This window comes from Tachypleus tridentatus, chromosome 4 (assembly GCF_004210375.1).
Source record: "Tachypleus tridentatus isolate NWPU-2018 chromosome 4, ASM421037v1, whole genome shotgun sequence".
Classification (NCBI taxonomy): domain Eukaryota; kingdom Metazoa; phylum Arthropoda; class Merostomata; order Xiphosura; family Limulidae; genus Tachypleus; species Tachypleus tridentatus.
This window is the reverse complement of record NC_134828.1, coordinates 57827866-57855326: the sequence shown is the minus strand read 5'-3', so window position 1 is coordinate 57855326 and position 27461 is coordinate 57827866. Positions and strand designations below refer to the sequence as shown.

The 27461-nt window shown below is 33.2% G+C and overlaps 1 protein-coding gene across 4 annotated transcripts; it reads right to left on the bottom strand.

Moving 5' to 3' along the window:
* Nucleotides 1–457: 457 nt before the first annotated feature.
* On the bottom strand, nt 458–16414 carry LOC143249197 (sodium-dependent neutral amino acid transporter SLC6A17-like). 4 transcript variants are annotated; one of them, XR_013027623.1, is made up of 9 exons: nt 16112–16414; nt 15747–15798; nt 8681–8911; nt 8443–8600; nt 8095–8319; nt 5901–6033; nt 5105–5239; nt 4012–4433; nt 458–595 (listed from the first exon to the last, which is right to left on the bottom strand). XR_013027623.1 is itself a non-coding variant. In XM_076498667.1 (9 exons), the coding sequence occupies exons 6-8, from the start codon at nt 5979–5981 to the stop codon at nt 4026–4028; spliced, it is 333 nt and encodes a 110-aa protein (XP_076354782.1). In that variant the 5' UTR covers nt 5982–6033; nt 8095–8319; nt 8443–8600; nt 8681–8933; nt 15747–15798; nt 16112–16414; the 3' UTR covers nt 458–595; nt 4012–4025. The 4 variants fall into 4 exon arrangements, 3 of the variants coding, with proteins under 3 accessions (XP_076354782.1, XP_076354779.1, XP_076354781.1); XM_076498667.1 differs by having other exon boundaries at nt 4012–4142; nt 8681–8933; XM_076498664.1 differs by having other exon boundaries at nt 4012–4142.
* Between the last annotated feature and the right edge of the window lie 11047 nt (nt 16415–27461).

Here is a 27461-nt window from a genome sequence, read left to right as displayed (position 1 = left end):
GTGTGCGGCTCTTAACATTTTTATAATATATCTATTTTTCATCTCCAGCCACTAACCTGTCCAAAAAAGGTGAGTTACGTTCACAAGAGTGCAGAGAAGTGCAAATGTTCATTCATGCTCTAAGGTTGACTTTCAAGTTGTTGCAGATGACAGTGAACTGTTGAATTAAGCTTCTGTGCTAGTTCTTCAAATGCAACAGCACAGTCTTCATCAAGTGTAGCCAGCAGCAAGTCATTATTAAACTTAAGTTGTAGCCACCTGATATAAACTTCTGAAACTACGTTCGACGTTTACTTTCATTGAGAGAATTCGCACCATAAACACCTTGAATGTTTTTTGTTGTTTCTGCTGCACTATTACCTTTTTTAAACTCATAAAGCATTATATGCCTAATGTGCTCTTCAGACACATTCATCTTCATAATGGTTTATTTGATAAATGATCTGAAAAAGTGGAGTTGTGATAGTTTATTTTATTTGTCTGAAGATTTTTATACACGTCCTACTACATATTTTAGTCATTAAAGCCTTCTACAAAGACAGAAATGATGATGCACTTTCTGTATTGAAATTTCGAACATCACTTATGGGATGACCTGAAAAATTATGAAAAAAATTATTTAGTTCGTAATAAATAACAAACAATATTTAAATCATGTAGGATTACTTTAAATCAAAAATTTAGCTGACTGCGTACAAGATAAAAAGTTTTTCCGGTAGATAAAAAAAAGAGTCTACTGGGAACAAAATCAAACAAATAAGTATTAAAACGATACAAAACACTGTTGTTTTGTATAGTGAAAAAATCATTAAGAAACTCTTACATTACTTGATGGAGGTTTAACATATATAAATATATGGACAAATAACTTGTTAGTTGATTTGTTATCTCGAGAAACTGATATTTATATGCATTTGGCATTCAGTTGAAACTTCAAAGTGTGATGTAGTGTGCGGTTCAGTTCTTTGTTTATTCAATAAAGTGTATTCCTGAAGTCGATATGTTTATCATTATACATACTTTAATACGAAATTTATGTTGTTGCTACAGATTTATCTATTAATGCACAGTTGGTACAATGTGTACAAGGAGGTTGACATCTCAAAAGAGACGCCCATTCGTCTACAGTTCCTGTCATTAAAACTTTCACAGCGCAGAACTGAAAAACAAAAACTGACCAATATGAGTACACATGTTGTCATAACATACAGATCAAAGTAACTTAATAACATAGTTAGATAGATCTATATAAATTTTATATGTACACTGCTGGCCAAAATCTTAAGGCCAATGAACAAAAAGAGAAAATATGTATTTTGCGTTGTTAGACTCAACCACTTATTTGGGTAGAGCTTCGAAAAATGTAAATAAGAAAATGGAAAATAAAAAAAAACTTTTATGGCATTTAATAGGAAAAATAAGAACACTACGAAATTAGCCTAAATACTAGCTGGTGAAAAGTTTAAGACCATACTAAAACGAAGCGTTAATCGGTAAACACGTAACGAAATTTAGTCATTTGTGTTCAAGCATTAGCATTGTCAACATCTTCAACTCACATCTCCTGTGTCACACATTGGGTAAAAACATGGCAAAGGTGAAAAAGTTGACAGAGTTTGAACGTGGCAGCATTGTCGAGCTGCAAAATTAAGGTATCTCTCAACATGCCATCGCTGGTGAGACTGGGCGCAGTAAAACTGCTGTTGCAAATTTCTTAAAAGATCCTGAGGGATACGGAACGAGAATTTTAAGTGGTCAGCCCAAGAACATTTCGCCGGCGTTGAGCAGGAGGATTAGATGGGTTGTCCGGCAAGACAATAGCCGATCGTCGAACAAGATTAAGGTCCTTACGGACAGAGAATGCAGCTCAAGAACAATAAGACGGCACCTACGAGAGAAAGGTTTTAAAAATCGTAAACGTCTTCAAAGGCTACGCCTCCTTCCACACCACGAAACGCTCGGTTAAACTTTGCTGAGAAGCACCAAACACGGGACTAGAAAAGTGGAAGAATGTTTTGTTTTTCGATGAGAACAAAGTTAACCTGGATGGTTCAGATGGCTTCCAACGTTACTGGCACGATAAGCATATCCCACCAGAGAAATTTTCTTCACGACACAGTGGAGGAGGTTCCATCATGATCTGAGGTGCTTTCTTCTTCCATGGAACAATAGAGCTTCAGGTTATACAGGGGCGTCAAACAGCAGCTGGCTACATTGGCATGTTGGTGAGAGCATTCTTATTGACTGAAGGCCCCCGCTTGCGTGGAAATAACTGGGTCTTTCAGCAGAACAACGCTGCAATCCACAATGCCCGTGATTCTTTGGAACCATCCAGCGTGTTCGCCCGAACTGAACCCAAATTGAAAATGTTTGGAGGTAGATGACAAGGAAAATCTATAGAAATAGACGTCAATTTCAAACAGTGCATGATATTCGTAAAGGCATCTTCACCACTTGGAACAATATACCAGCCAGCTTTCTGCGAAATCTCATATCGACCATGCCAAAGCGAATGTTTGCAGTTATTCGCAATGACGGCCATGCAACTCACTACTGAGACCTCTTGTTGGGCATTTCCTACCCTGTTTAGGACTTCTTTTTGATATGGTCTTAAACTTTTGACCAGCTAGTATTTCGGTTAATTTCATAGTGTTCACATTTTCCCTATTAAATGCTAAAAAGGTTTTTATTTTTATTTTCCCTTTTTTTATTTTCATCTTTTGAAGCTCTACTCAAATAACTGGTTGAGTCTAACAACGCAAAATGCATATTTTCTCCTTATGTTCATTTGCCTTAAGATTTCGGCCAGCAGTGTATATATATTTGGTGGATTAATGTTTTATATAATAAAGTTTCAAACATACGTGCTATTATTTAGTTTGATAACGTAATACTTCATCTTGCGTGAGAGAACGTTTTAAGTTATAAGTTTCTGTGTGTTACACACACACAAGGGAATAATGTATGGGAGTCATGGAGTAAAACAGTTCGTAGATTCTACCGTTAGCTCATGTTGCTACTCAGGTTGTCAGTGCAATTAATGACGATGATATCCTTTCATTTCATCAACTACAAGTTTTACAAATTTCACGTACTAGCCTTACGTTCATTGAGGAATTGGCAGAATTTCTAAATCCCAAAAAAACAGTCGTAACTTGCTAATTGTTTTCCCCATACCTATCGGTTCTCTCGTATATCTCTTGTTATTCGTTGAAATGTGTAATTGGGTAAAATGTAACGGACTTACTAAATAACACCCCCACGTTACTCACGTTTTATACTGCTGAAATTGTTTATTTCACTTCCAAGGAGATTCCATACGTTGAGCCACGCACAAGACGTTAAAACTCCCACCAAGCAAACGATAACAGAAACGTATAAATTTGAAACAAAAACGAAAGACAGTGTTTAGTCTCTGAATATTTCACAATGTTGACGTACATTAACACACATCAACACATTATATGCTCACCTGGCTATCAAATAACACACATCAACATATTATATGCTCACCTGGCTATCAAGTAACACACATCAACATATTATATGCTCACCTGGCTATCAAGTAACACACATCAACGTATTATATGTTCACCTGGCTATCAAATAAAACACATCAACATATTATCTGAATTAACAGAATGAGGAAGAACACAATTGACCATAAAGGGGGAGGTGGCAACTGTAGAACAATTTCTGGATAAACAAGGAAAGATAACCCTGAACCTGAAGAAAATACACCATGTTAGATTATATTTGAACAAAGACCGTGTTTGTACTCTGAAAATAACACAACAGGTCACTGTCTGATAATATTTAGTGTATATTAAGATGTTGACATACTGTAACTTACCCTTTGACGTTTCATTTTAAATGTTTTAGAACCAAGATTCAAGAAAATATTAATAAAGTTTGTTCTCAAATATTCTGTTATACGTTGATTTAGTACATAAACAGAGCTTTTTATGTTTATATAAACAACTAAAGCACAAGAAGACTGAATTATCTTACCGGACTTCACAACGTCAGCAACTTCGGTCCCGTCGCCTTTCAAGTAGACCACGTGACCGAGGACGGAAAATATCACAGTACCAGCAAATATGCTGGTAGCAGGGTGAACAATACATAGAATATATCCGTCTCTAGAAATAAAGATATAGAAACAATAATGAATGTGTGCAAAGTGTACAATAATATATATTGAAAGAATAACGAATACAGAGTACAGAGAATTATTACATTGAACATTTTTGTGCGAATCGTTGTTAAATAATCAAATCAAAAAATAAAAAAAAAATTCTTAAGAGTTTTTCTTGTTGTTGTTGTTACTGGAAGAAGTTGTGGCTAAACTTGTTGTAGCTTCCAAGAGTTACGACGGAACCGAAACCAATACCAAAGGTGAAAAACACTTGTGTTCCTGCTGTCACCCAGACCTAATAACATTACTATAATAAATTATTACTGATTACACAGAGCTCACTTCTGAGAAAATTTAAATTTAACACTAATTTAGTTTTGTTACGTTTTTATTAAAGAATTATTAACTATTATTAAAGCTTGATAGCAAATAAACGAAAAAAAAAAGTCGCTTGACAGTTACTGATTAACAATGACACTATTTTCACTAAAGACGTAAACTATAGCTACATTAGATGGGAAGTTTTATTTGTTGCCCAGCCTGGTTGTTAGTGTTTGTCTTCGGCGTCAGGGGCATTAAAATGTACGGTTAATCCCACTATTCGTTGGTAAAAGAATATGCAATGGGTTCTGTCCAACAACCTTTAACATCTAACATTAATATTTACTAGTGTTTATATCGTATATGAATGTAATAATAATAACATTAGTATATTAATATAATAACAATAACATTTAAATCTGAATATAATGACAATAACATTTATATATCAATGTAATAACAATAACATTTATATATCAATGTAATAATAAATACATTTATATACGAATGTAATAGCAATAACATTTGTATACGAATGTAATAACAATAACATTTATATATGAATATAATAACAATAACATTTATATATGAATCTAATAACAATAACATTAGTATATGAATCTAATAACAATAACATAAACGAACCTTGGGATCCAAAAATTTGTCGAATTTTGGAGTAATGTAAAAAAGTAGTCCGTCTCCAGCGCCCTCTAACATCACTCCACGAATAAGAAGAATGATTCGAATGACGTATGGAGTGACTGCTGACACCTTAATAATCTGTAAACAATGAACAAATAATAAAGTAAAACAGTCCAAAGATATGAAATAATTAATGCTAGAAACATTAAAGATTATTGGATTAAATAAAAGGTGATGTTTTCTTATGATTATTGTAATGGTGTTTTATGTCATCAGGTGATGTTTTCTTATGATTACTGTAATGGTGTTTTATGTCATCAGGTGATGTTTTCTTATGATTACTGTAATGGTGTCTTATGTCATTAGGTGATGTTTCCTTGCGATTACTGTAATGGTGTTTTATGTCATTAGGTGATGTTTCCTTATGATTACTGTAATGGTGTTTTATGTCATTAGGTGATGTTTTCTTATGATTACTGTCATGGTGTTTTATGTCATTGGGTGATCTTTCCTTGTGATTACTGTAACACTGTTTTATGTCATTAGGTGATCTTTCCTTGTGATTACTGTAATGTTTTTTGTCACTGTTCTTATAATTACTGTAATGGTATTTTATGTTATTAAGTGATGTTTCCTTATGATTACTGTAATGATGTTTCATGTCATAAGGTGATGTTTCCTTATGGTTACTGTAATGGTTTTTTTATGTCATTAGGTTATCTTTCCTTGTGTAACACTGTTTTTATGCAATCCTTCCTTTTTCTTTTGTTTCCAAGTTTTATTTTAGTTTAAATCTCACCTTGCCACTACTCTGTAGCCCTTTCAAGATGACCAAATAAACCAGAAACCAGGCAAGTAACAAACACAAACTCAGTTCCATGTTCACACCTCCCAAATCATGTATTCCTGAAGTAATTTGTAATGTTCGACACCTTCAAAAGAGTAATAAATATTGTATTATTGAAATGTACTATTGAACCAACTTCAGTTAGGGTTTCATAATTTTTAATTTTTGAGTATTAAATGATAAAACTGTCTACTATGGTATTATAAGTACCTTTCAAGCCAATAATAGCAACAAAGAAGGTTATTTAAAAACCAATTATACCTAGAAATATATGTCCTAAAATTTATCTTACTAGATTAACAATAACAAGGTTAACTGGGTAAAATTCTCACAAGGTACATGGTGCATCATAAACTGGCACATGAGGTGTCCATTATTATTACAGTCATTGTTAGTTAAGCCTATTCCGGGATGTAGCTACAGTAAGCATCATCTGTTTTGAACAGAATTCTACACACTGACACATATTGTACTGAAATCACTAAGCTCATATTGTGAAAAGGAAGAGAAACAAAGGCAATGGTAGTTTGTGAGAATAGTGACTCAGGTACTACATGCAAAATAATTTTGAAACACTATTTCTAAACTTCCCTAATTAAAACATGTGTACCTCTGGAGGAAGTGTGCTTCCCCTGGAACAATTACCTTTTTACGTATAATGACTTTGAATGATGTGCTCGTATTTTTAACCAACTTCCACAAAATATATGTATAACAAACATTATAACAGAATTAGAATTAAACAGTTATTTTGAATTATCAATCTTATTTCTCAACCATGAATCACAACAAATAACATAAGTGGTCATTACCTTATTTTATCAGATAAAATCCAGACATTGATGTCAGACTAGTCAGCAGGTATGTAAAATCATTTAAGGGTTAGAATTTGAGTGCTTACAATGGTAATATCTCAGCTCCTACTGCCTTTCATAGGGCTGCAGTCAATTGTAAGAAAGCAGTTATGCTTAATATTCAGATACAACCTCCACATGCAAAATAATCGTAGAAAAATAAAATCGTAGAAATAAAAGCATCCTAAAAATTCTAAAAGTTAAAATTTCCAACCTCCACTATTTTATTTAAAAAATGATATTAAACAAAATTTAATCAAATTTAAAATTAAACGTTTAATAGAAAGATGTTTGAATTCAAAATTTAACAATTATTTTACAAATATTTAAATTTTCTATCATTTACATAAAAAAACTTCTATTATTATTAATTTTAGCTGTTAACATATCTGTCAAAAGAAGTATCTTACATTCTCATACAAATTATCAAAAGTAATCAATTTTTTTATATTTTTACCTTTAACTTTGTCATTGTTAGTACCTATTAAGCACAAAGATACACATTGAGATATCTGTTTCTTGCATTATCAGTCTGCGAACATACCGTTATGCCACTAGGAAGCCACCTTTACCTCTTTTCTTTTTTTTTTTTTACTATTACAAGTATTTATTTCAATTGAAATTCTAATACAAATAATTTTATTTAAAGATTTAGCAGTTTTGTTTTGAAAATCATTGTATAATTCATAAGAATAAGGAGTTTTTTCCTTCAAAATATTTTCCTCTTTTTATAAGTAGATTTACATTGTATAATTTTCCAAGATAGTTATTTTGACATTAGTAAATGAATGTTTGTTAATGGGATATCTATTTCAATAGAATTGGGAAGATCTTTATAACTCTGAGATCTTCCTAGATTGAAACTTAAATGTAAAGGATTAGTTATTTGTTCTACACACTTACACCACATATATTATAAGTTAGTAAATAAATTATATTATCATTTTGCATAGTGGTATATCTTAAAATAAAATATATCTTAAAATCCATTGTGGCTGGACAAGTTAAACATCTTGGACTATCGACAATATATATTTCATAAATTAAAGTAGAAAATATAAATTACTGGTAAACAGTTAAGTGGACTAAAAACCAGTGTACAAATGTGGAAAATGAATAAATAATAAAATTATGTTGATAGAAAATAGTTATTTAATTGTACTCCAATTGTAATATATATGTGTGTATATATACATAGAAAACAATATTTTGAGAACACTAGATCCAAATACGACTCATATTTATTGATCGAAAATAATAAATTCATCTGAAAAATAAAAAATTAAACCTACTCCCAGAATTCGGTTACAGGTGATTTTGCTTCGGTGGCTGTAATATTGAGATTCGTAATGTTGGTCCCTCTTTCATACAGTATTTTGTGTTCCACCAATTACCACACGATTCCCAAGGCAGTTGTGGCGTCATTGAGAACACGAGGTAGAATCAAGTCCAAGCTATTATCACCACGTAGTAGATATCATAGAGACAAACGATGACCATTGGAGCAAAGCCAATTCCTAGTGAAAGTATAGATTACATAATGTAAGAACTGTTGACATATTTGAGACACAAGTATGAGTTATATATATCCGGAAAAGGTGAAAAATACTAAGGCACTAGAAGTAAACAACAATAGCTACCTTTAAAGATAGGAATCAAATTCCAGACCCCGATACCACCAACGCTGAAGTACTAACCAATGGCCACTTCCAGGAAGAATAGAGGAACAGCACACAAGACTAAACAGATGAGGTAGGGAAACAAAAATGCCCCTAAATAACAAACAACAACATATAATCTATCAGAACCATCGATTTAACATTTGGTAAGGTAAAGGTTTCATGTATATTATGTTGGATTAAACCACAAGACACTTACCTCCACAATTTTCATAACACAAGTATGGGAATCACCATATGTTGCCAAGACCGACAGCGTAGTTTATAAAACTTAAAACAAAGTCCAGTTTTCCTACCCATTCCCCATGTTCTGGTTCTTTCTCCTTATCTGGATTTGTTACCGACTGGTTCATTTCATCAGGTATTGTGATCATTTCCACTCCATTTTCTACACTGACGATTTCTTATTTTTCATTTTTGGGAGCCATTTCTTGAATAAAGTCACAAATTTTCTACATTTTAATAAAAATTGAAACTGTAAAAAAACAAGAGCATAATAATGTATTTACTAAAAAAATATTACATGAAGATAAACGTAATTATTATAAGAAATAATTAATTAATAGGTTTTATTTGTATTACAGTTATTACTTAAGAATGCTAACATAGTATTGGTGATATTAAATATGTATATATATATATCATCAGAGATATTACGTACAACTATACTGATGGAGGCATTACTTAATATCATAAGAGGTATTTATATTTTATCAGAAATATTACTTGCGTAGAATTATATATTATTATAGATATACGTAACTAATGCCAATAATAATGCAATAATTCACAGCCGTCGGCCAAGATACACCACTGATATACATTGTGTAATATTTATCAAAACATAAAAATATCCAAAAAATCACGAAAAATGTGTAACGTAACTAAAACTAACATTTAGCCAAATAGATAACACTAAATTAACACCCTTTGGAATTTACTACCCTACTTTGCACCGCAATTATAAGCGGTATACTTCCAAGATGTTTAACGTACGTTATTAGGTCGTACTGGCTTTGTCGCACCAATAAGTATTGACACAGTCACTGTGGTCAGCCATAGCTGTATCTTACGTAAATGACATCTTCTGTCACTGCATTTTTAAAATTGCAGTAATTATATATTTGTAATTGATGAGAATCAAACACTTGTAAACTGAATACAACACTATTTTTTATGATTCACTGAAGACTAGTTTATCTCTGGTAAATGCGCTACTGATGTATATACCTCTATATCAGCAGATATAGAGAAGTCGTTTTTTTAAATTGATAATAATCAAATTTTTATTTCCTTTCATAGTGAGGTGTCGAAGCAGAGGCATCGCTAGAAATAGGCACGTTCCCAGATTCTATTTGACCGTGCCCGTAATTCCTAGTTGGCGTCTTGAAAAATAAAAATTGAAAATCATGATCGACAAATTGAAACGTCAAAGATTTCTGAAGATACATATGGGTCCGTTCTAGGAATCTTCTAGACACCTAGTGATACTTGTCCAGTCTATCCATTAGTTAGTCTGATTAGTTAATATAAATGTCACAACCTAATTCATTATTGAGTCTGATCAGTTAATATAATAGTCCCATCCTATCTATTAGGGTCTGATCAGTTAATATAATAGTCCCATCCTATCTATTAGGGCCTGATTGATCAATATAATGACACAAACCTATCCAATAGTGAGTCTGATCAGTTAACATAATAGTCCTGATCTATTACTGAGTAATTAGTTACCATAACGGTCCTGATGTATTGCTAAGTATTTCTAATCAGTTAACATAATAGTTCTAATCTATCCCTAAATCAGCGGGAGCTTCACGCAATTGTACAGATTGCGTAATGTTGTCAAATATGCATATCATTTAGTAGATGGCGCGACCCGTGATACTAATCTTATTAGAATCGATGTGTTTTGTAACATTATGAAAATATGAAAGTTGTATGTTCATATTGTATGTTACGTCAGTTAAATGGCGCAGATAACCTGGTTATTTTTATGATGAAACAGAAGTCTTATAAATGTATGGAAAATAAACAAGTACTTCGTAGGAAAGACCAAACGTTGTGAGGTAAGAAAGAAACCTGCGAAGTACAAACTAACGATATCAAATCAGAGATCTAACTTGGAATGAATTAATAAAATACAAACGACTTCTGATTCGATAAAAACGTTTATACTCTCGTGATATTATACCTCAGTGTCACTGCTTTTGAGACACTGTCATATTCTTGTAATTAGTGGACAATGTTTGTATGTGAAGTGATTGGTAAAACCGCAAACGTATTTCTAATTTGAACAACTTTTTTATGCTGTGTTATGATTATGTTTAGAATTTTAAGAATAACTAGAGAGGTTGATACTTTATTTTAACAATAAATGGGTGGTAGTTAGTGTTTATAAGGGTGAATTCAATTCTTAATGTATTAGTTCAAGCGCCGATATTTGAAAGTGTAAGAGTTTTGTTTGTTTGTTTTGTTTTTGAGTTTCGCACAAAGCTACTCGAGGGCTATCTGTGCTAACCGTCCCTAATTTAGCAGTGTAAGACTAGAGGGAAGGCAGCTAGTCATCACCACCCACCGCTAACTCTTGGGCTACTCTTTTACCAACGCATAGTGGGACTGACCGTCACATTATAACGCCCCCACGGCTGAAAGGGCGAGCATGTTTGGCGCGACGGGGATGCGAACCCGCGACCCTTAGATTACGAGTCGCACGCCTTAACACGCTTGGCCTTGCCGGGCCGTATAAGAACAATGCTGGCTTCTAACATATCACTGGATACATGTGACTTACGTTTGATAACGGTAAAGGTAACTTATAAATGAAGAGCTACATTTAGGGTCGATAAAGATAAATCTGAATTTAAACGTAATGAAGAGGCTAGCGAATTTTTGTAGTTAATCTGATCCTTGATGAAGACTTGGAGAAAACTGATATATTGTGTTGATAGTGGTTAGATTGGTTTGTAACATACTAAGAGGTTGAGTTTGAAGGTTTATAAAGGAGGGAACTCATTTTTAATTTGTATAAGATGTCGCTTAACAATTTTACTAAGAGATAAGATGATTCTTTTGGTGCTGATGGTACAACAAGAAGCTTTAGAAACTGAGACACTTAAAACAAAAACGTACAGAATACTAGTAAAGAATTCAGGTTTCAAAGTGAAGATGTAAGACATCCTTTTTACTATTTTGAGCTACAGCACACGAACGATGTTCACGTCACAAAGGTTCTCATGCCACGTGTGGCATTGAACTTTTCTTTCACGTGGCATCAGTTTCATATGGAAACTGACTCAGCTAGTTTACAATTTACTGTTCACACATGTGAAATCAGATAGACCGACGGATAACGCTGAAGAAGGCCTAAGAAAGCGTTTTAAGCCTAATAGTTAACTTTTATGCTCGAGGTAAACCGTCTGACGGTGGAAACAATAAACAAAAACAAACAAGTACACGAGAAGAGTTCAAGATAGAACTAAACATCGACCAACTGCTCGAAGCAACATAAATAGTTTGAACTCAACAATGATACTGTGAGCGAAACTAACAGCGAATCTTTCAGATAACCGTTAGCGCCTTAAAGTCCGATTTTCTGTAAATATTTATCTTTGCACATTTCGAGAAGTTGCATTTATAATGGTTAGTTTATATAACTGCTTTAAGGTATTCACGTATTTCAACAGAGTACAGTGCGATAATAATTATAAAAACTATGACAGTCCGTCTATATCAATAAAATAATTTTTTTTTTTTACTTTGTTGTAAATTGGTATTTTACAATACAGGAGTGTGTATGTGTTTTCCTATAGCAAAGCTACATCGTGCTCTGTGCTGTGTCCACCGAGTGGAATCGAACCTCTTATTTTAGCGTTGTAAATATAGAGAGTTGCTGCTGTCCCAGAGGGGGGATTATACATACATTATTCAGATACAAATATAAGATAGATACAAAATAAAAATGTTTATTTTATATTAGAAAGAACCATCCTCACACTTAGAGTTGAAAGTCAAGAATGGACATAATTTTTATTAATATTTAACAATTCATTGCGTAAACAGTGTATTGTATGTTAAGTAATTGTGTGCAACATGCTGTAAGCCTTATTAGTATCAAATAATACATGGTGTTAAAAGTGTATTATGCGTCAATTATTCTTGTCAAAGTATAAACCTTATTCATATCTAATAATACACGGTGTTAACAATGTGCTGTGTTAAGTAATCTTGTAAAAAATACTATAAACCTAGTAATATTTAATAATACATCGTGTTAACAGTGTGTTACATGTTCACTATTCTTGTGAAATAGATGCTGCTAAAAATGTGCAATCTAACCTATAAACAGAAATATTAATTAAGTTATAAAAATACACGATTTAAATCTGTGATAGTTTATTAATTTGTAAGCAGTACTGTCAATGGCGAAAGTATAAATTTGACTACAGAAGCTATGAATAAAACCAAACATGGAAGTCGTCAAGGGCAATATAAAGTAGGCGTAAAAAAGTTTAATCCAGTTTATTTTAGTAGAGTCAGACTGTATAGTTATTTCTAGTCAAATGTCAAGGACTGCTGGCCAAGATTTTCTATCGATTTTTTCCCTTTGTACTCAGTGTCTTAAGGCCATTGATTACAGAGTTTAATAGTTTCTTGTCCATGACAAAAACTCGTTTAATTCGCAAGATTTTCATTACTAAGTGATTTTAAAGAGGTTTGAAAAAATGCTTTTTGATTAAAAATTATTAGAGAAAGATAGAAATATTATATCCTAACGATATTAAGTAAGGAATAATGTTATTAATATCATAATTATAGATCGTTATCCTTGACCCTTCTCTTTCTGGGGCGAAGGTATTACAATCGGGTCCGTGTGTGTTTATCTGTATTTCTCGAAAACTAATAGAAAGATAAAACAAGCTGACAAATCAGTTTGGGACAGTCTCTCTTAAATTTGATCACATAAAAATCCAGATCCAGATTCTGGATAACTTCGAAGTTGTTTTTTGTTTTTTTTAATAATTGGAAGATAGGGTATTTTTGCAATTTGGGGTTAATAACTTTGTGAAGTGTGATCAAATTTGTATCAAATTTCATCAGTACATTATGGCTGAGAATCATCATCACACTACAAGAAGTGATGCATGATTATGGATCTTAGAAGGATTTTCTGAGTTTTCAAAATCCCGGAAAGGGGTGAGGGGGTGTAATTTCTTTAATTGCTATTATTTTAATTTAGGCTCTACGCTAGTACAGCGGTATGTCTCCGGATTTACAACGCTAAAATCAGGGGTTCGATTGCCGTCGGTGGGCTCAGCAGATCGCCCGATGTGGTTTTGCTATAAAAAAACACACATTTTAATTTAGTTTACAAAAATACATTCTAATGTACCTTTAAATGTCTATTAATGCATTAGTTCTAACTGTTGTATTTCCCCAAGTGACTCTGCGGTATGTCTGGTAGCTTATAACGTAGAAAACCGAGGTTCGATATCCGCTTGGCCACTGTGTGGTTTTGTATGCTTAATAGCAAATAAACATAATTACTTGTAGATTTAGAATTCAGCTATCTGCAGGTCGTTACATGTATCTCACGTGCGTCATGACACAGTTACCTAATTCCCTGTGATGTCTGTCCACATTTTTATTCTTTATCAAAGAGCTATTGCATCTGCTAAAGTAGACTTACGTCTGGGTATAAACAATCTATCGGGCGAACTTAGTAATATCCCTGTTGGAAACTTTCTCTGTAGAGACGTAATAAAGAGGAGTAAGCTATCTTACAGGGGTTAAATCTTCAGAGCACAAGTACTTGAAAACCGAAAATTGGAATACGTGTGGAGCAACTTCCGAAATAATTTCTAAGAAAACCAATGTGATAAGTGGAATGGAAAAAAACAAATTTATTGTAGAATTAGAAGCACGTGATAATATTATACTTACAGCGATAATGATATTATCTGATATGCACGAGAACCTAGGCATCACACTCTATTGATACTAAAGAACTGTTCATTTGTTTGTTTGTTTTGAATTTTGCGCAAAGCTACTCGAGGGCTATCTGTGCTAGCCGTTTCTAATTTAGCAGTCTAAGGCTAGAGGGGAAGCAAGTAGTCATCACCACCCACCGTCATCTCTTGGGCTACTCTTTTAACAATGAATAGTGGGATTGACCGTCACATTATAACGTACCCGCAGCTGAAAGGGCGAGCATGTTTGGTGTCGACCGGGATTCGAACTCGCGACCCTCAGATTACGAGTCCAGTGCTTTAACCATCTGGCTATGTTGGGCCGACTAACGAATCAGAAGAGGTGTAAAACGTATCAATAAAAAAAAAACACGTATTATCAAACAAATCAAAATAATTATTTTTTATTCGAGGATGGTCGCGTAAAAAACAATATTTAAGAATATTTTCGTATGTTTCGGACTATAAACAATTTAAAATTGTAAGTCACAGTTCGAAATTGCATATACTGTGGCAGTTTCCTTTGGATATCTATTTCTTGCCCATAAGGCAAATAAATAAATATGAAAACAAAACTTGTTCACTGTGAAATAAACAACCATAAAGGGTGCTAATTATTAAATAGTTGTTCAGGATCTAATCTACGCTATAGATACTAGTGCGATCTAAAACATTTAAATAAATCAATAAAAGGTAAGCATTTGAAAGAGCAAGCTGAATAGACAGGGAAAATAAGGTATATCTTGTGGAAAGAATCACAATGTAACTCTAGCTATATTATCTCAGGTATAATACAAACTCCAGATATATGGTCTAACGTACAATTCCAACAGAACAACAAAAAAAACAAGTACATTCTAAACTATAACAAAGTAGCGTTCCAAAACTTCCAAAAATCAAAACTGATACAGAATTTACGTATTGAAATAGATCACAGTTACTATGTTTTACTTTATTTTTATTTCAGATTCAAAATAGTGTTGTGATGAGATATTATTTAAGCGTTTTTATTTTTAAAAAACCAGCCCCCTGGTTAAGTATTTAAAAATTATTACATCAAGAAACATTTTAAAATTAACTATGGTGCATGGATGTTTCAGTTATATTCTAATTTATCGATTTCAAGACACTTAAAATATTCTAAGGTGGAATAATGGTTATTAAACGTCTTGTTTTAAAGAAAAGAAATGTTAAATTATTAAGTACCAACGTTTTAATAATTAGATAAGAGAGAATCGTTTACTTATGATTTAAAATATAAAAACATGTTAAAACAAAATACTTAAAGTCACTCACCTGTTTAATGTTACTCTTCAAAAATAACTAAATTCCGAAGTCGATGATACTGCTAATAATGAAACAAATTGGTATAAACACTTAGTTCTTATACTGCTTATAATGAAACAAAGTGGAAAAAAAACACTTAGTTCTTTACTGCTAATAATGGAACAAACTGGTATAAACACTTCTTAGTTCTTATACAGCTAATAATGAAACAAACTGGTGTAAACACTTTTTAGTTCTTATACAATTAATAATGGAACAAACTGGTATCAACACTTCTTAGTTCTTATACAATTAATAATGGAACAAACTGGTATCAACACTTCTTAGTTCTTATACAATTAATAATGGAACAAACTGGTATCAACACTTCTTACTTCTTTTAAGAATAAACTCAAATATTTTGTTAAAGTGCTGAAAATCGAGTTCAGTATTATGACTTGTACAGGAGCGAAACGACTGATGCCCAGCGATCAATATAAAGCACGTGATAAAATTTTGAAAGACAGTTATATTTACTAAATCAAAGTAACTGTACACATAAAAATTAAAAAAGAAATGAGTGAAGTCTCTCCGATTTTGTCAACTGTTAAATATACAACGAGCAAAACAAAACGTGTCTTCAGAGTGTCTACTCATATAAACTTGGTAAGTCTTTCTCACCAGCGCGTTCTACAACTTCAAGGTTTTCATTTACTTTGTGTTTAACCATAGTTCCTATTTTGCTGTCTGGGATCGCTAGTGGAGTAACGACGGAGTTTCTCATTGGTTGCTACTAATAAGCATGGAAATTTCCATTGAGGATGTGAGTGAAGGTGCGAAAGATGTACATGTTACCACGTGGTAGTACGTGAGTTGTAATGTAAAGTAGCACAATCGTATGATTCAACGTCGAGCACTCGCAGAAATAAAAAAGCAAAACAAAATCAGAACTATATTTCACAAACAGAATGATCACGTTCTATCAGTAGCTTGATTAAATCAACATAACCACTAAATACACTTTTTCACAAACCTTAACTTCCGAGAAAAATAAACAGAATTCTTGGTAAGCTTACTATTCACAGACCTTAACATCAGGAGATGACAGTTTGTTATTACTTATATTAAGACACGACAATTTGTTATTACTAATATTAAGGCACAAAAATTTGGTATTACTAATATTAGAATTTGACTTTGTTATTACTAATATTAGAAGGTGACTTTGTTATTACTTAAATTAAAATGACCGTTTGTTGTTACTCAGGTATGACTCTTTGCTATTCAGTACTAGCTGTTGAGGAACGAAAACTGTTAATCGTATAAAAAGACAATGCAAGGTAACGTGCCTCTTTCATCTTTTGTTATTTAATCTGTAATCACTTCATTAGATGATAATTCAATATTACGCTTTGTAGAAGGTAATAACTGACCCATTTAACTTATTAAACGAAAAATTCATATGAACTTAAAAGTGTGTCCTGTTTCAGGGCTGTTGTATTTGATACAAACCATGTATACTGTCGGGCGAATTGCAGTTAACATACGCTGGGGGATGAATGTTAAAACACACACACATTCATCAGTGGCTAGTATATATATGTATCTGTGTTCTACCCTATACCACTAGAGGGTAATATGAATAAACTTCTGTATACCAGAAACTATTATGTGTGTGTGTTTATATATATATATGTTTATGGCTTAAACATTTATGGTTATAATATATATATATAATTGTTTATACAAAAGGCTGCGTACATATGTTTTTGTCTATACCACAAACTTTTTGGTCTTTAGTTTTTTGGTTTTTTTAGAATTTCGCTACTCGAGGGCTATCTACGATATCCGTCCATAATTTAGCAGTGTAAGGCTAGAGGGAAGGCAGCTAGTCATCACCACCCACCGCCAACTCTTGGGCTACTATTTTATCAACGAACAGTGGGATTGACCTTCACATTATAATGCCCCCACGGCTGAAAGAGCGAGTATATTTGGCGTAACGGTGAGGATACCAGAAGCTCTTTTTCTATTATTTCTATATGTGATATACAGATATTTTCCTATACCAGAGATATATTTTTGTTATGTAGACTCATTTGTCAGGGGCTTGCTTAATAATTTGGCACTGTGGAATTCATGACATTTTAGGAAGCTCTTATAACTTCCTTATTTGTTAGTGGAATATGATGACAAATGCACAACTTTTGTATGATAATATGACAGTTAATATGTACAAATTTCATCTAAATCAAACTATACTTTTTGAAATATTTGTAAAAACAAAACTTTCATAATAATTTTGCATGCTGTATATGTTATTGCTTGTACCAGAAGCTTTTATATATATATATATATTTACTTACATCTTAGGACGGGGATTCCCAAACGTTTAGACCTGCGGAGTTTCACATTAGAAAAAAAAAATATTTCGGAGCATTAATAAAAGAAATACACTAAAAATAGAAACAATCGGTCACTAGCTTTTAGAATATAAATTTATTAAAAATATCACTATTTAAAGAAAATATTTTACTTCTACTTACTTGTTCAAACATTTTTTGCTTGCAAATGTTATGTCAGTAAAAGTACAGTGTACTTATTTATTTATTAGTGGCTCCGACTGGCTCGATTTTGTTTGCAAAGTAGTTCAATATTTGGAGTTATGGTTGTTACCTGTAAGCGCAGATCATATTCAGTATTTAGCCTGTTTCTAAATTTGGTCTTTGTAGCTGTATACAGTGAAAATGTTTGCTCTCAAAGATATGTTGTTGAAAAATGAGTTAAAATTTTCAAAGCTCTGTTACTCATTTCAATGTTTCATATGGCCATTGTGTAATTTCTTTCTGCTGAAATTTTGAGTTTAGGGTGTAATGAGTTGAAATATCGTCTCCCGCTAGTACAGCGGTAAGTCTATGAATTTACAACGCTAAAATCAGGGGTTCGATTCCCCTCGGTGGGCTCAGCAGATAGCCCGATATGGCTTTGCTATAAGAAAAAACATACACACGCAGTTGAGATTTCTAAAATCTGTTTTTTTCTCTTTCAAACACAATCATTGGTATTTGCAGAGTCAACAAAGGGATTTTGAATTCACAATAATTTTTTTAAATTAGAGGGAAAGTACTCCTCAACAGTTGTACACAAATCAGATACTTCCTGCAAGACTGAAACTTTTGTATCTTCACTTAAGGAAATTTCATTCATAATTTAAAAAAAACAACAACTGAGATTTCCAAAGCAATCAAGTTCTTCCATAAGTATACATTCACCCCAAAGTTTACCTTACGTTGAAACACTTCCATTTTACTCTGAACTTTGAAGTACGTTACCCTGGTACCATGCATTGTAACATTCATTTCATTTAGACAGGCAAATACATCCTAAAGGTAAGCCACTTTCTGCACCCAGAATTTGTCTCTTAATGTGTATGCAAGTTCAAAATGGCATTCAGATAAAAAGAAATCTCCTCACGCAATTCGTAAAACAGAGCAAGCACTTTTCTCCGACAAAGCCATCGGACTTCAGTATGAAACAGCAAATTTTTATACAAACTTCTCATATACTTACAGACTAAACTGAAAATCCTCACATTGAGCGGTCTTCATTTTATAAATTTAACTATTTTTAGGACATCTCCAATACCTCTTTCAAGTCTTCTGGCATTCGTTTCGTTGCAAGTACATGACTATGAAGACAGCAGTGGATACTCTGGATGTCAGCGTTTTTCTCTTTTATGTGTACCACTGTGCATGAAAATTTTCCAATCATAGCTGCAGCCCAATTTTTGCAAATACTTGATCAAAGCTGCCATTGGATATCATGTTCTTTCATAAATAAATCGATCAGTTTAAATATTTCTTCGCCTGTTGTTTGAGTAGGCAAAGGTTTGCAAATTAGCATGTCTTTTTCAAAATTAGCTTCATGAATATAGCGAACAAACACAAGCAGCATCGCATAACCTGCGACATCTGTTGATTCATCCATCTCTAGCGAAAAAGTTGGTCTCGCTTTTACTCGCCTTATTAACTCCGTTAAGTAATTTGCTGACATATCTTTGATTTTTCGAGAAAACGAGTTGTCAGAAAGGGGCACAGAGTTAATATTTTTAAGAAATTTCTCATGAATCGTGCACTCTACCAAATCTTTTACACATTGTTTTATCGAATCTTCAGCAATTGTATGAGTTTCATTTGCTTTTTCAATACGGTAATTAACAAGATATGAAGCAATAAGAGAAACTCTGTTGTCCTGATGAACAAACGAACGAAATGTAGCTTTACTTGTATTTAATTGCAAACACTTTCTTTTTAAATACTAGGAAGTTGGATTTTTTAATTGGAAGTGTTTGGTTTCTAGATGCTGTTTTAACTTAGCTGAATGCAAACTACTGTTACTCAATACTGTTCCATATTCAACACACAACCCATTAGGTCCATCTTCATTACCTGTTCATGTGAAACCATATTGAACAAAACTTTCACCATACTTTCATTTCTTTCTTGTTTCAGTACTCCATGCATCATCCTGTATTGAAATGCTTGCACACGACTATAACGCTGATGTATTATTATTAAACTTAAACCTAGAAATATTTTTACTGGTATAAGATTTATTACTGATATTGAGCCACATATCCATTATAAGGGTGACAACTAATCATTAATTATATCGTATATCTTTTGCACTTCAAACAAAAGTATTTTCACAAACACAAAATAGCTTCTTAATGAAAACTCGTTCAAGCACTTATGTTTCATCATCATACAATGACATGCTGACCTTGGATCAGTGCTGCCAAAACGAAGTCAGAAATAAAGATTCGTGGAAAAAAGGCTAGGCCACTAGAATAATATATTTTTTGAAGGAAAAGGATAACCTATTATTTTTACAATTTTTAACAGACGTTTTAACAACAAGTAACAAATTACTAAGCCAGAACGAAATGAAACAAAACAAAACATGACGTCATGAAGCTTATTGGTACCAAGTTTGTCTAATTAAACAACAACGAATCTAACCTAACCTAATAAATACCAATTATAATTGTCATAAATATAATTATAGTTCATACAAATATACTTTGAAATTGCATCTAATTGTATCAAAATGTTTCAAATTTGGACAAGTTTCAGTTATGACGTCATGTTTCACTTTGTGAAATCTACACTTGACTACGAACAGTGTTTGATAACTACTATCAAAAGAAAAGCTGTACTGAGAGTTGAAGAAAGGAGATTAAAGAGGGATTTATCCTTAAACTACAAGATTATCTTCAATGACCAGTGTTTCCTCTTTGATTGTACGTGTTTGTTTATGTGTAATACTGCTTTAACTATTATCCCCCTCATGACAACCGAATAGGTTGTGTATTGTTGTGTTTATATGTGAAATATTCCTTCGACTATTACCCCACATGGTGACTCTACTGAATAGGTTCTGTATTGTTGTGTTTTATATGTGAAATATTCCTTCGACTATTACCCCACATGGTGACTCTACTGAATAGGTTCTGTTTTGTTGTGTTTATATGTGAAATATTCCTTCGACTATTACCCCACATGGTTACTCTACTGAATAGGTTCTGTATTGTTGTGTTTTATATGTGAAATATTCCTTCGACTATTACCCCGCTTGGTAACTATGTGAGATATACTTTCCAATGGTTTTTACCAAATTACCTAAACTGCTTCACAGACAATTAGAAACTGTGTTTTATGCCATCCAGTCTTTTTCTTTGTTAGTTTATTTGTTTCTGTGAGATAAATTCTGATGTATTATATATTTTATCCTTATGTTAAAAGCCATGAAGTCAAAGTCTACTCCATGTAAATATTGCGCGTGAAAAATACGTGAGAAGACGCTCTGAATTAGTACTTGATTGTTATCTGAAACAAAATAGCTACGTTAAGTTATAGTTTTGGTCTTACATTTTTTCTAGCAACAACAACAAAGCAAGGATCGCCAAAGCTACTAGAGTCTCTTAAGAGCAAGTGAGATGTGTATGCGGATATATATGTGGACAGGAGTTTTTGTGACAGATGACTGTGACTTGTTGGTCATAAATGTTTAATAATAAATATACAACGCACGGTCCATTTGTTTTAAAATAATAGTTATTACAATAGAACCTGTGGTTATTACATTTTAAAAGTCACCACTATACACACTTTCTGGCTGAACTCACCATCAATATCTATCTCTGTTTTTTACTAACTTCTTATCACATTTTGTACACATACTTATCAATAGGCCAAATGAGGCCTAGAACCTTTTACACTCAACGAGATAATATATGGTTCATCAATAATCGATTACATTAATGGGAATAATTCAGAATAATATTTGAGTAACCTGATCTTAGTTCACAACAATTGAACTACACGACAAATGACTAATAAACCATTACTTAATCAAACTTGCCATAACTATTGCTTACTTTAACGTTCACACAATGTAAATTAAATAACATTTTCAAATTAAACTTAAAACGACACAGTGGTATATATATAACAAACTGGTACTCTTATAACGTGATCACAACTGAAAATAAGGAGCGTATTGTTTGGTCGAGCTATAAGTGTAATCTTGCACCTACTAATACGCAGCCCAACACATTAACTGCGCGATCTGAAATAACTAGTGCAACAGAAAGACGGAATGTAAATCTTATTTCACTCAAATTATCCATGGATAATATTGCTGAAAAATGATTATAGATACAGACACACGTTATCCAAATGCGATACTGTTTAATTTAATTTGTATGTGTGTGTGGTCGTCAGAATTTAAAGAATGTCACAACTAATGCCCTTTTAACAGGGTCGTTTAGTAGCTATGCTATTGATGTAAATCAAAAGAGGAAAAGACCCACCGCCGAGCTTGTGACATTAACCCAGTTTGACTGAATTAATTTATTACACCTCTGATTTCTACCATCTAACCAGTTTTCTACGTAGTGATACAATATATTTCCTCCAACACACACAGAAATAATTTGTACAAGAAAGACTTTCATGTGGCACCATGTGAAAGGTTTTTTAAAAATCTTAAAATCTAAATTCACCAAATCCACACCCGTTTCCTCTTTCACATAAGCATTAACCTCTTCAAAGAGTGTCGTAAGATTTGTAAAGCAATATTTTTACCTAGTGGAACAATACTAACTATCGAATAACATTTTACACTTCGTAAATCATTTCCCATCAGACTTTCCTAAACGTTTCCCACAACTGACGTTAAGATTAATGAATGGGTTTATAATTACAGTGACAATGTTTATTCTTTCCCTAGAAAAGAGGAGTCCATTAGGTGACTTCCAATCCTCTGGTTCCTGCCCACTATTCAAGGACTTTGAAAAAATAGAAGCCAAGAAGCAATATAAATGCATTTACTTATTAACTTTCGAGTTCGTTTGATGACTTGTATAGTCTTTTCCATCCTTTGAATCTCGATATTTACCCTTACAAATTTTTATCACAGTAAGTAAACTACTAATTGACGTTAAGGTTACTATTTCTAACTATAGTTTTGTATTTACTGTGGGAATTTCTTGAAAATTGAAAGAAAGTAGAGTGAAACAGAAATGCAAACAGAAACAAGCCAATGCTATAACCTCGTGATGGGCAGAGCTCTTTGTGTAACTTTGTGGTTAACTACAAACAACATATTATCAGGCCAATGAGAGATGTAGTAGTAGTCTGGATGCTTTTTTTTTTTTATCATTGCATTTCAAGAACAACGACTGCTATCATGAGAATAAGATTAAGTGAGTAAATTGTAATTATTATCGATTTTATTTACGTCACTACCGAACCTGTGAGTCTGTGACCAATATTTATAGGTTCACTATAACACACATTTAATACGTGAAATACTACTTTACTATTTTTCAGTCTAATGATAATTTCCGCTATCAAACATGGTGTATAAGAAGTGTCCCATCGAACTGATATAGTTCTTTTTTCTATGCTGTCAATTAGTGCCTTTCTTCCATACTGGGGGCTGGAATACTAACCTCAGACAGAACTAGCTTGCTTTAAATACGATTGTAATACAGGTTTGAAAATATAAATCAACTTTGAAGCTCAGAACTTTACAAAAGATTATTATTACATGAACAAAACAATTATCCGAAATATACTGATAAAAACAACTCACTCACCCATTACTCATACAGTAGACTTCACTCAGCAACTCACACATTACTCATACAGTAAACTTCACTCAGAAATCACATATTACTCATACAGTAGACTTCACTCAGAAATCACATATTACTCATACAGTAAACTTCACTCAGCAACTCACATATTACTCATACAGTAAACTTCACTCAGTAACTCACATATTACTCATACAGTAGACTTCACTCAGCAACTCACACATTACTCATACAGTAAACTTCACTCAGCAACTCACACATTACTCATACAGTAAACTTCACTCAGTAACTCACATATTACTCATACAGTAGACTTCACTCAGCAACTCACACATTACTCATACAGTAAACTTCACTCAGAAATCACATATTACTCATACAGTAGACTTCACTCAGAAATCACATATTACTCATACAGTAGATTTCACTCAGCAACTCACATATTACTCATACAGTTAAAAGATTTTTATAATCTAATACAAAGCTACATAATATGTCATTTCTACTTTGCTTAACGCAGGTATCGAAACTTAGGTTTTTACATTATTAGCCCGCAGACTTATCGTCGTGCCTCTTAGGGTGCGTTAAATAAAGAGCAGATACATTCGAAAATACGTTTTTAAGGTTCCAAGGTTAGAAACTAGTATCATCACGTTATAATTTTTATTCTCTTGCCCCTGGTAATAATAAAACACTACTTACTTAACGCTGTATAATTAAGAATAATAAACTGAAATATCTTTCAAATAGTTTTTTACATCTTATAAAATTAGTTTACAGCCCAAATTCTGAAAAACTTTCAATCATACGTTTATCGAAAATCAAGAAACTGTTTTTATGTAAACTCATACTTGGATACAGTTTGTAAGAATTTATTTACATTATAATTTCTTTGTTGGTTGATGTAAGGTGAAGAAATGAAATAAATTAAAACATGTCCTAGTCTCTGTTTGTAAGCTTAGATTTCCTCGTTAGGATGCAAAAATTGGACTGGCCTTTTGATTGTATAATATGATTGTAGTTATGAGTAATGAATATTAAGTTAAACCTCAAAAATATGGCCCCAATAAATGATTAGTAGACGAAAACTGAGTAGTTAACCCTTACAAATATCCAATTTTAGAGGAAGGGTGATTGATTAACCCTCACAGATATGGCCGCGGTATTTAATTTTAGACAAAGGCTGATTGGTTGATTGTCACAGATATGGCCGCGGTATTCAATTTTAGACAAAGGCTGATTGGTTGATCGTCACAGAAATGGACGTGACTTTTGGTTCTGATGAAGTTAATCTTGACAACTTGATCATTTGTTGAAATAGACTGCAAAACATCAGTTTTATCACGGAGACAGAGTGGAGTGCGTTTCATTATACAGTGAAAACAATAAAAATGTAAATTTCGTAAACAAAATATTCCGTTTTATTCTTTAAAAAGAAACTATTATGTTAAGGTTTCTGTAAGGTGTGTAAAATTAGGGGGAAGAACTGGAAAAGAAATCATCCAATTTAAAGAAATAAGCTATACGAAGCTTTTAACAGTGTAAAATAATGTGTAACAGTGAAAAAACAAAACAAGTTGTAACAGTGTAAAATAATTTTGGGCATCTCGGATATGTGCAGTCATGTGAAAAGTTAGAACATCCTACCCCCTAATAACTAGTGTTACCCCCTTTGGCTGAAATAACTGCAGTGAGACGCTTCTTGTAGCCATCTACCAGTCTTTGACATCGGTCTGAAGAAAGTTTGCCTCACTTCTCAATGCAGAATTTTTTCAGCTATGAGATGTTTGAGGGGTTTCTTGCATGTACAGCCCGTTTCAAGTCACCCCACAGCATCTCAATGGGATTAAGATCTGGAGTTTGACTCGGCTATTCCAGGACTCTCCATTTCTTAGTTTTCAGCCAGTCCTTGGTGGACTTACTGGTATGTTTTGGGTCATTGTCGTGTTGCAGGGTCCAGTTCCGCTTCAGCTTTAATTTTCGTACAGATGGTCTCATAATAACAAAGCAGCCCCAAAACATGACACTTCCACCTCCATGCTATACAGTTGGTATGAGGTACTTTTCCTGGAATGCTGTATTTAGTTTACGCCAAACATGTCCTCTGTTCTGATGTCCAAATAATTCAATTTTGAACTCATCTGTCCAAAGAACATTATTCCAGAAGTCCTGGTCTTTGTCTACATCCTCCCTGGCAAACTTCAGTCCGGCCTTGATGTTTCTCTTAGAGAGCAAAGGTTTCCTCCTTGCACACCTCCCATGCAAGTTAAACTTGTGCAGTCTCTTTCTGATTGTAGAGGCATGCACTTTCACATCAACAGTAGCCAGAGCCTGCTGTAGAGCCCGTGATGACATGCTAGGGTGTTTGGGGACCTCTTTTAGCATTTTGCGGTCTGCTCTCGGGGTGAACTTGCTTGGACGACCAGACCTGGGCATGTTGGCAGTTATTTTGAAAGCCTTCCACTTGTTGACTATTTTCCGGACAGTGGAATGGCTGATTTCAAAATCTGTTGGGATTTTTTAAAATTTATTACCAGACTCATAAGCTTCTACAATTTTCTTTCCGATGGCCTCAGACAGCTCTTTTGCTCTCAGCAATGTGCTCACTCTCACTTCAACAGTCAGGAGCACACCAAACTAAATGAGGCAAGCCTCATTCAAAATGATGAGTAACGATCTTCTAATCATGTGCACCTGGTGTAATACACCTGTATGTGAGTTGAGCCATTTTAAGTGGAAATAAATGTGGGGGTGTCCTAACTTTTTCCTCAGTTAGAATATGCATTTTTGTAGAATTACATGTACAGAAGATCTTGAAAAGTCTTTTCTTCAGTTTTAATTATTTAGTTATATTCCTATAAATTCTTAGTGTTGTTAAAATTGAGATTAAATATCTATATATTGAAAAATGTTGCAAAAATACACAGGCTTTCATAGGGTGTCCTAACTTTTTCACATGACTGTATATACATACTGGTACTTTTTTGTTTTAAATTTCGCCCAAAGCTAGGCGAGAGCCACCTGCGCTAGCTTTCCCTAATTTAGCAAAGTAAATCTAGAGGAAAGGCAGTTTAGTCATCACCATCTACCGCCAACTGTTGGGTCACTCTTTTACCAATGAATAGTGGGATTGATCGTCACATTATAACGCCCCCGCGGCTGAATGGGGCAAGCATGTTTGATGTGACGAGGATTCGAGCCCACGACCCACAGATTGCAAGTCGAGTGCCTTAACTACCTGGATATGCCGGGCCTCATGAGTAGAAAGTAGATAACTTTAAACATATTGGATATATATATGTGTATATATACATGCAGGAGTAGAGTACATGACTGAACATCTTGGATGTGTATTTTTCTACAGTTTTTATAAACTTTTATTTACTTTTCTCTATCAGTTTATGTTTTATTAGTAATTACAGGAAAATATTTGGATACAACCTTCGTAAAAATTCTTTCCAATAAACTCTGATCAAGCAAGATTCATAATTGTGTCAAAACTACAAGACATAATTAACGTAAGGATATCCACGAAAGAGGTTTGTTTGTCATTCGTCCCAAGTATAATTAAAACAACTAAC

What these genes read in the sequence shown, in the direction of transcription:
- LOC143249197 (XM_076498667.1), bottom strand. Translation starts at nt 5,981, where the DNA reads ATGGAACTGAGTTTGTGTTTGTTACTTGCCTGGTTTCTGGTTTATTTG. An exon ending in GGCTACAGAGTAGTGGCAAG is followed by an intron (nt 5,240 to 5,900) that starts GTGAGATTTAAA and finishes CATTGTTTACAG; the next exon opens with ATTATTAAGGTGTCAGCAGT. An exon ending in ACAAATTTTTGGATCCCAAG is followed by an intron (nt 4,143 to 5,104) that starts GTTCGTTTATGT and finishes CTTTATTTCTAG; the next exon opens with AGACGGATATATTCTATGTA.